The following is a 10,501-nucleotide window of genomic DNA, read 5'->3' on the forward strand; positions in this document are numbered from 1 at the left end:
CGTATAAATGTTAATGTAATGTAAAATAAATGTAGCTACTCATTTACATATTGTTAAACATGTTGTTTCTGTATTTATTACTTATTCAAGTTATACATATTGCATATGCATTTGCATAGATGTACAAATATATGTTAGCTTATGTTATTTTAACAAATAATTTTAGTTTATCAGAACCCCATATTACTCCATCAATCAATGATCAAACCATTCAAGTAAATAACAAAGAAGAATATCATCAAATACAAGCTATGACATTAAGTTTGTTCAAAACCTTTTTGTCACAGTCAAGAGGGGCAGAACTAACACCTGTGAGCTGCAAAGAACACGTGGGACAGATGTAGCAGATGTTACAAAAACAAATGGCTGCACACAACCTTGCAGAGGCCATACATCCAACTAATGGAAGATAGTTTAATTAACTTTAATTAACAGATTGCAGAATGGGTACAGTACAGTACAGCTCAATACACACAATTGTTAAGGGGATGCAGACCAGAGAAAGACTTTCGACTTGTTTACATCAGGGTCCCCCATTTTCAATTCGTAATGAAATTGCTATTATGTGTCTGCATGAACACACAACTGTAACTGTACTCAAAAATAACAAAATAAGGGTTGTCTCAGTTCACAACTATATTGGTCAAGTTTTGGGTGGGACTTGTTTGCGTCCCTACAGCTTCTTATTCAATTGAGCGAGATGCTCGGTTATGTCACACAGCCAGCTTGCATCTGACAGTTCAGACAATATTTCTTCAACCCTTTGTTACCTATTCCGCCCTGGATCTTTTTTGTATTTTGGGCTGTAAAATTGTCAAAGAATGTCTGAGGAGTAAGTGCTTTTGGCTTTTTTCCTTTGTTACTTCATCAATACCTCAGATGTTCAACACACATGTATATGTAAGAATGTGTAATAACTAAGGCTGTCAAAGCTTTATTAACGCATTAACCCACAATTATTTTAACACCGCTATTTTTTAACCCAAGATTAATGTAAAAAAAAAAAAAATTTTTTTTAACTAGAGCTCTTGGGGGGCCACATCAAATGATGTGGCGGGCCGCATTTGGCCCGCGGGCCGTGAGTTTGACACCTATGACTTACATCAAGGCTCTAATCAATATTCATTCATTTTATCCCCCCGCACTCTCCCATGAGCTCCATGTAACGCAGAAGTGCAGTGGTCTATACCCAATGTTTGATGGTCAAATATAGTCAATAATATACTCAAATATACTCATGCAGCTTGAAATTCAGTACAAAGTTCTCCCCTAACCATTCCTATCCTCATCATATCTCCCAGCACCGTGTAGCCTAGTAGCCTGTGTGCAATTAGCAAGTATACACAGCACACGTTCATTCTCAAAACCGGAAATATTTATTCACACAAGTAAATAATATACAATAAATTATTAAGCATTTTCAGAAGCCAGAAGTTCAACAGAGAAACAGTGTGATTGCATCAACAGGATTCGTGTGTGTGTGTGTGTGTGTGTGTGTGTGTGTGTGTGTGTGTGCGTGTGTGTGCGTGCGTGCGCTCTTGTTGGCAATTGCGCAGCATGGAGGAGATGTTGTATAGTGTGGCTATTTATAGATCGACCTGACTGTACATTTGAGCACATATAGAACTGAAAGTTCACTGAATATATGACTGCATTTACATGATTTATGTCCCATGTCTGTCTGTAATTCATGTGGACATAAATGATTAATTGAAGTGTGTGTATGTACTGTATGTGTGTGTGTGTATGTGTGTGCGTATGTGTGTGCATGTGTGTATACATGTGTATGCGTATGTATGTGTGTTGAAAAGGCCATAAAGAGTTACCCTTTTTCTACCTTTTTTTCTTTGTATTTTATTACTAGTTCGACTCAAACTTCCGAATATTCAGATTGCTAACAGCAGGTACGTTGATTGTGTGCATTGTGCTGTGGCTAGTTTTACTGTATATAATTTAAGGTTTTCTTATCGTTCACTAGGCCTTGCTATTGGCAGCTTATGTTCTCATATTCGCATAGGTTATTGTTTATTCTGGTGCAATGTTATTATGTGCTGTGTTGTTACCACTGTCACAGAGTGAGGGGTGACATATCATTGGTAATGTGTAAGACTTGTTCCTATTTCGCTCAGGCAGACAGAGATTTCTACCTCGTTGATGCAAGCTATCACTGTTATTGGATCCTGCCTGTTCTTTGTCGTCTATATATATAGATTTTAAGTCGTTATTTATATTTTATCTAATTCGTTGACGTCTACATTCTATTTCAGAACCACAGCTTCAAGAGAGATATGAGTGTGTGCTATTCAGGAGGTAGTGACCAATGAATATTGTTCTAATTAAGTCAACGTCTGTGGTTCAAGTCCTCAGCCTGCGGTGGCACAGCGTCTCATGACCAGTTAGTAATGAGGTGTTACAAGCCCCTGTTCTTACAGTGTGCATATGTTTATGTGTCTATGTCCGTGTCTGTGTCCGCGTGCAGGCTTATGTGATGTGGGATGACAGAATATGAACTAACATTATGCGGAAAAACAATACACATTGTTAGGTAGGAAGGCATGTCTCGTAAAGCACAAGGTCAAAACTCCTAGAGCAGTTCACACAGTGACATCAGAGAAGACAGGAAGTACGGGACATAGTATACAAAACACAGGAAGTTAGAGAACAGGGGTGGGGCTTTAGCGGTCCCTCACTAGATCTTGATCTCGGTGCGGAAGGTCTGTGCATGCTCGTGTTTGGCCGGGTGTCTGCGCGCTCTGACAGTCAGCGTTCCCTCTGCGCCCAGTGATGATGTCACTGAGGTGGGGTCCACGTCCTCCGGTAGTTGGCACTTGTGGGTGAACGTGTTCATCACCGTGCCGTCCTGGGCCAGCTGTAGAAAAAAACAGGAACACACATAGAACATAGATATCAATGTCCTCTGCGGCTACGTGGTGCAGTGGGCAAGGCGCTCACCACGAATACTGGAGGCTGTGCTCAAACAGATCATCTCCCTGTTCGAACCCAGCGCTGCACATTGCTTTCAGTTTAGCTGGTCGTCCGTACTAATACACATTGGCAGTATTAGGGGGAGGGAAACTGTCACTGATGAGTGGGGATCGGGCGTTGTGGACAGCGACTCCTACAGGTCGGTTGGTGCGCCTGCGCAGTAGAATCAGGAAGCGACGGGGGCGGGGCCCCTCCAAAGCCCAGACCCCTGACGCTGAAAGATCGAGCCGCGCAGGTGGAAAGATGCGACTGCTGTTACCTCGAGTATCGGAGGGGACTCGTGCTATGTATGGCTTCGTCCACATTGCAGCCGGCTTGTGGGAGGCATGAAACAGCGTTCAAAGACAGGGGAGGGTTGAATTGGATGATACGAAAAAATTGGGATGGGAGAAAAATAGAAAATGGGAGAAAAAGTTGATAAAAAAAATATATATCAATGTCCTCTTTGTGCGTTCAGTAGAAAAGCTGGCCTAGCTTTGCACAAATGAATGGAAGCAGATGTGGACTAGCTAGCCTATACCTTTTGGCCAAAAACACCTCTACCGGAGCTTTAAGCTAGGCCAGTGGTCCACTTCCATTAATTTGTGCTAAGCTAGCTAGGCTGAACGCACAGAGAAGAAATTGGTATCTATCTTCTTGTCTGATTCTGGAGAAGACGGTAAGTGCATTTCCAATAATGTTGGCGTGTTCCTTTATAGGGGATTGTCCCCCATTTGAGTTATTTACATGTATTACCGTATCCCAGGAATACACATTCATTAGGTTCGACATAGTGATGCACCGATGTGAAAATTGTGGCCGATACCGATAACCGATAAACACTTTGACTGCCGGAAAACGCTTAAAAGCGTCATTCCCGGCCATGCTCAAGTTCAATATTTCAAAAATCTGCGATCGGATTCATATTTCCCCTCCGCTGGCCTGAGATCCACCAGGAGGACCCACTGAGCTCTCTGGCGGTTCAGGAGCGCCATCTGGTGGCCGATCGGCGCAATCGCTTAACAGGAAGTGCTATGGAGGTTGTGCTGATCGGCCGTATTACTTCCGGGCACTCGCTATAGGTTCCGGGACTCGATCTCGACACACTACATAGCGATCGATTGCCAATAACTCGATAAACAAAATTTCTACTCTACGATGATCGCCCAACGGCGCGCGGAGACTGGGGTGAGTTTTAGCGTGTAAAATTACCGTCTTCGATACTAACTGCTATGATCAACATTTGACCCACATTAGATGATTGGTATAACGCTGCCCACGGAATTATAAACGCCCCCTAGCCCATCCGGTCAACATCAGATGATGTGTAGTAACTTCTAGAAGTACGTCTAGTTGGAATTTTTTATATCGCGCTGATTGCCATAAAACTGTATTGCATCATCAATATAATGCATTTGGGGCTATAGATCACGTTCTGGAGAAAGCTGCAGAAAGAGATGAAAACATACTTATACATTAGACCATACTTTACTATGAATATGTGAATGAAAAAGTTTAACGTTGCTACACAATGAACAATACATATAGGACTTTGAATGGGCCCTAATAATGGCAATGTAGCAATAGAATTTAAAAAGTTATAGCCATGCAAAGAAGGGGTACTTCTCCATAGACAAATAGAGCCGGCAACCTATGGTATATCATGAATTTAACCCATGGCAACCAAAGTGTTGCTGTTCTGGCCGATACCGATATTTACTGATGTCGATATCTCTGTATAGAAAACACAGATTTTTTTTTTTATATCTGCCCATATTGGCCCTATCTTGATATCGGACCGATACCGATGTGTAAAAAAACTGCCATATCGGCCAATATTATATCGGCGGCCGATATATCGTGCATCACTAGTTCGACACATTCACACCTGGGAGCAGCCCAGTACAGCCACAGTCTGACACTGAACAGTACCACTGGAACAGCTTGGCAGTTAAGTGATTTGCTCAATAGTACTTGGGCAGCAAGTGGTTGAGGGAGGGAATCACACTTCAGCCAATCCAGAGATTCAAACCTGTGACCTTCAGGTCACAAGCCCACTTCTCTAACCTATAGGCTACTGTACCACTGTCCCCAGAGGATGATGTGGTGGTTTGACTAAAGATAGAAATGTTTGCCTGAACTGTACTAGACCTGCCTGAACTGGACTAGACCTGCCTGAACAATTAACCATTTTCAATTTCAACAGTTGAATTGGATACAATGAATGCATGAATGTCTACATAAAAGGGTAGCGTTTTAGTATCACAGTCGACTCAATTTGGAATGAAATCCAAGGTTTGCATTTGACCAATTTGACCATGATGAATTCAAGTTCAAGTTTTGACAGTAAACGTTTTCCAAATCAAAATGAGACCTTTTCTGCACGGACTTCAATCTGGTTATTGGAGGTGGTGACAATGACGTCTTCAGGGGAGAAGTCTCTGACATCCACAGTGAACTGGTAGGAGTCACCCAGAGTCTTGATCTTCCCTGCTGCATCTGGAACCACAAGACGAGGAAAGACCTGAGCACAGAGCAAGAACCAAAGGTGTCTACACACTAAGAAGAAACAGTTCCAGTTGGGACCATACCATTGGTTCTTTAGAGTGATGCTGGATAACACCTTGGCTAGGGATGCAGTGGTAGAATAAAGTGTCATGGACAACACCTTGGAGTGGACCATCAGATCAGACTATGCAACTGGAAGCTGAGCATCTAAATGAATGGTCCCCGCAAAATGACATTATCTTGAATGGGAGCTATGAGGTGCAGATCACCTGTGTGAGAGGTATGGATGACACCATTACATGTGGGTGGCGAGGTAGTGATGACACCATTACATCTGGGTGGCAAGGTAGTGATGGCACCATTACATCTGGGTGGAGAGGTAGTGCCTATGGTTGTGGCACATAGATTCCTCTCTCTCACTCTATCAAGTCCAGGGTATGGTGCGGCATCAAAGCGCCTCTATCTGTTGAGAGTTCTCTCCTAAACAAGCAGTTCAGTTGATGACCTCCTGCTGATTTACTTTGCCATTATTAGATCAGTGCTACATCCCTGGATATGAAGGTTAGGTGGGTTTACCCTCCACTACATCTGTGGACATGGAGGTTAGATGAACATGGGAACCAGTATTGGAGCCAATGAATACCATTTGAAGCAACTAGTGCTGCAGAACACGGCATCATCCCAGGACAGCCAGGACAGTTGAGTGTGTGAGTGAGTTTGTTTGCTCGGCAGCGTATGACACATACTAAACCTTTTGGAGGAACGTAATGAATTTTCCACAAGCCCGGCGTGCATGTCTATTTGTCATTTACAAATTACTTTCATAACTCCCATTCTAATACATAGTAATTAGGGTTATTTTTATCAGCTCAGAATGAGAGTTACAAGTCGTGGGTGTCTGAGTGTTGATGTTTTTGAATGGACGAGTTAATCTTGTGGGAGGCATGTTACTGGAAGGTGTATTTGCCAGAATACTACATTTCAATCAATATAAACAAAAAAAGTGTTTGATGCAAATCTCTGTTACCGTGGTGATAATAATAATAATTTGCCATCATATCTGCCATGGTAAAAGTCATGTATTGCCATGGTACCACTTTTGCACATAAACAATACCATGGTATATTCCAATTCAAATCATGATGATGATACTGTACATGGTCATAATAATGGCATTTCCATCATATAATATCATCACAGTGACCAATAACTTCTAGAAATACCATGACACCTTTTTGTAAGGGTATGACATGTTCAGTCTTTTATGTCATGGTTGGTCAGGTGGGCTCGGTGACTCACATACAGTTATTAGTCATCCGACCGGCGTCTGTGAGCTCAGGATGTAACTATGTGTGTGACAACTAGTGTTACTAGCAAGAGTGCCAGTATGATGAGAGCAGAATAGCTCTGAAGGCAAATGGCGTTGTCCTCAGTGTGTGTGTGTGTGTGTGTGTGTGTGTGTGTGTGTGTGTGACGTGTGTGTGTGTGTATGATCCCCCATATGTGTGTGTGTGTGTGTGCATGTGCGTGTGTGTGTGTGCACGTGTGTGTACACTGGTTGCCAGGCAACCATCTGGGCCGTCCTTATGCAGCCATCATCCCAGTCATTCTCAATGTGTGAGGTCACACCGCTGGCAGTGAATTCAGCATTCCCTGGACTGACTGTGTGTGTGTGCGTGTGTGTGTGTGTGTGTGTGTGTGTGTGTGTGTGTGTGTGTGTGTGTGTGTGTGTGTGTGTGTGTGTGTGTGTGTGTGTGTGTGTGTGTGTGTGTGTGTGTGTGTGTGTGTGTGTGTGTGTGTGTGTGTGTGTGTGTGTGTGTGTGTGTGTGTGTGTGTGTGTGTGTGTGTGTGTGTGTGTGTGTGTGTGTGTGTGTGTGTGTGTGTGTGTGTGTGTGTGTGTGTGTGTGTGTGTGCGTGCGTGCGTGTAGCTTTCTCTCCCCAACTACACCCACCCTCCTCTTCTCCTACACCTACTGGGCATAACAGTCACAATACCAAAATATCCTATTCTGCCCCGCTGTTACCCCCAATCCCAGTAACCCACCCGCCCACCTTGCCTTTCTCTACCGTGACTCACCCCTGGCGAGAGGTCACACATGCATGCGCTCTCTGAGCACTTATTGAAAGGTCAGAGGCCACGTGCATACTGGGCATATTCACACCTCAGCGTCTACGTGCTCACTGAAGGTGCAGAATGTCTCACACAAGAGGACAATGGCCACTTACTACTACTGTATAATGTTATACTGGTCTGGTCTGTGTTTCTGTCTCACTTGTGGTGTTCCAGTAAGAATGTAATTTCCAGCTGTGGGAATAATAAGGTAAGACTATTAAGTGCTGCTGCTACTACCTCTTTAGATGCAGCTGAATATGTGCCGTGAAAGCATACATATACAGACGCACATGTTGTCATATCTTTCATATAATCTGTCACCTGACAGCTAATCTAATTTTCACCAGGCCCTATAGCTGGTCTACTGTCTAGGTCGGTGTTTCTCAACATTCTTTATGTTATGAACCCCAACATTGATGCACATTAGAACCCCGACATTGATAAACATCAGAAAACCCGATATCGATACACAATAGAACCCCGACATTGATACACATTAGGACCCCGACATTGATACACATTAGGACCCCAACATTGATACACATCAGAAAACCCGATATCGATACACATCAGAAAACCTGATATCGATACACATTAGAACCCCGACATTGATACACATTAGGACCCTGACATTGATACACATTAGGACCCCAACATTGATACACATCAGAAAACCTGATATCGATACACATTAGAACCCCGACATTAATACACATTAAGACCCCGACGTTGGACTTAGTCCAGTCATATTTAAATAGTGAAATGAAACTCTTCCCCAAGAACCCCTGTATTGAACTACTTGTATTGAACTCACTGGGGAATCCCAAGGCATCGCTCCCGGGCCTCATGAAGGAGCCAAAGTCCTCTGCAAACAGTCCCCTGCTCTTCTCCATGTGCGGGTTGACCGAGGACGAGGAAGACGATGAAGAGGTCTGATGGAAACTACGCTCCGATCGGTAAGCAGAGGAGTTGGTCCCACTCATGGATGGCTACGAGTGCCGGTGTGAGGTTTGTGTGTGTGTGTGTGTGTGTGTGAGGTTCAAGGAAGCGTCCACTTGGGAAGGCAGAGGAGGAGAGTGAGAGAGTGGGAGGAAGAGAGTGATGAGGAGAGTGAGGGAGGGAAAAGAGAGAGAGGGAGGGAAGCACTTGTTGATGCTGCTCCGAGCCCAGTCTGGCTCAGTTTACAACAACGGTAAACGTAGAAAATAGATGAATCCGGGTGTGAGATATGTATCCTTTTTCTCTTTTCTCTTTTCTCTTTCAGCTGAGTGTCTTCTTTCTTTCTTTCTTTCTTTCTTTCTTTCTTTCTTTCTTTCTTTCTTTCTTTCTTTCTTTCTTTCTTTCTTTCTTTCTTTCTTTCTTTCTTTCTTTCTTTCTTTCTTTCTTTCTTTCTTTCTTTCTTTCTTTCTTTCTTTCTTTCTTTCTCAGTGTGTCTTTGATCTGTTTCTTCCCTCTGTGTGCATCTATTACTGTAAGTAGCAGGATGTCCACAAGCCCAATCAATCACCCAGTGCTCTTATATATATATATGTGTGTGTGTGTGTGTGTGTGTGTGTGTGTGTGTGTGTGTGTGTGTGTGTGTGTGTGTGTGTGTGTGTGTGTGTGTGTGTGTGTGTGTGTGTGTGTGTGTGTGTGTGTGTGTGTGTGTGTGTGTGTGTGTGTGTGTGTGTGTGTGTGTGTGTGTCGGGGTGTTGAGTGGTGTGGCGTGTGTGTGTACACCACCCTCTATGAGTGTGTCTAGGAGGGATAACAACAAGCTATATTTACCACGAGACAGAGGGAGAAAGAGAGAGGGTCTGCGGTTGGAAAAAGGTTTTGGGAGACACAGGGCTTGGGGAGAGAGAGAGAGAGAGAGAGAGAGAGAGAGAGAGAGAGAGAGAGAGAGAGAGAGAGAGAGAGAGAGAGAGAGAGAGAGAGAGAGAGAGAGAGAGATGGTGAGTCAACAGTTGGCATTCCATACACTCAGTCCTTGAAATAGCCATCTCTCTTTATCTCTCTCTCTCTCTCTCTCTCTCTCTCTCTCTCTCTCTCTCTCTCTCTCTCTCTCTCTCTCTCTCTCTCTCTCTCTCTCTCTCTCTCTCTCTTTCTATCTTTTGTTACGGTATATCATTATTCATTCTTGGCCCTTATTCTCCTGAAATTCAAGCCGCACATGGATCCTGTGATTAAATGACATAATATCCATTTTCTCTGAGAGCATTCGCTATTATTGTCATAAAAAGACATCTGTAAGAATGATGGATGTCCGATATTATCGGCCTACCGATATTGGCATTCAAATGTGATATCGGAAAATATCGGTATCGGTTTTAATTTTTTTTTTAATTTAATTTATTTTTACATTTCTATAACCCAGGCAAGCAAGTAAGAACAAATTCTGATTTTATTTATTGTCAAAAGTATGCATAATGTTGTGTTAATTCCACAACAAGAGAGATGTAATGTTAATTACCTGAAATTATTCAGTTTTTTGGGGGGGGGGAAACCCTGCATATATCTGGTAAATGGCTGCTTTTTTATATAGCGCTTTTATCCAAAGCGCTTTACAATTTGTTCCTTACATTTTACCCAATCACTCACACATTCACACAACGACGGCAGAGGCAACCATGCAAGGTGCCAACCTGCTCATCGGGAGCAGTTAGGGGTTAAGTGTCTTGCTCAAGGACACATCGACACGCTGCCCGGGAGGAGCGGGAATCGAACCGGGAACCTCCGGATTGCCAGACGACTGCTCTACCTCCCGAGCCACTGTCGCCCATATCTGTATCGGTTGATATCGGTTGATATCGGTATCGGAACTTAAGAGTTGGACAATATCGGTATATCGGTATCGGTAAAAAAGCCAATATCGAGCATCCCTAGTAAGAATGTGATATGAACGTTTTGTTATCCCCCTCCCCACCCCCCTCTTGT

The 10,501-nt window shown here is 43.4% G+C and overlaps 1 protein-coding gene across 1 annotated transcript; it reads right to left on the reverse strand.

The window, feature by feature from the left end:
* Positions 1–1,419: 1,419 nt before the first annotated feature.
* hspb7 (heat shock protein family, member 7 (cardiovascular)) lies at positions 1,420–9,029 on the reverse strand. The gene is made up of 3 exons (XM_084332988.1): positions 8,400–9,029; positions 5,339–5,463; positions 1,420–2,869 (listed from the first exon to the last, which is right to left on the reverse strand). The coding sequence occupies exons 1-3, from the start codon at positions 8,566–8,568 to the stop codon at positions 2,690–2,692; spliced, it is 474 nt and encodes a 157-aa protein (XP_084189114.1). The 5' UTR covers positions 8,569–9,029; the 3' UTR covers positions 1,420–2,689.
* Positions 9,030–10,501: the final 1,472 nt, after the last annotated feature.

Source organism: Notolepis coatsorum (assembly GCF_963971535.1).
Source record: "Notolepis coatsorum genome assembly, chromosome: 17".
Taxonomy (NCBI): Eukaryota; Metazoa; Chordata; class Actinopteri; order Aulopiformes; family Paralepididae; genus Notolepis; species Notolepis coatsorum.

Coding starts and splice junctions, on each gene's coding strand:
- hspb7 (XM_084332988.1), bottom strand. CDS start 8,568: ATGAGTGGGACCAACTCCTCTGCTTACCGATCGGAGCGTAGTTTCCAT. Junction 5,464..8,399: donor CGATGCCTTGGGATTCCCCA/GTGAGTTCAATA, acceptor TTGTGGTTCCAG/ATGCAGCAGGGAAGATCAAG. Junction 2,870..5,338: donor TTGAAGTCCGTGCAGAAAAG/GTCTCATTTTGA, acceptor TTTTTTCTACAG/CTGGCCCAGGACGGCACGGT.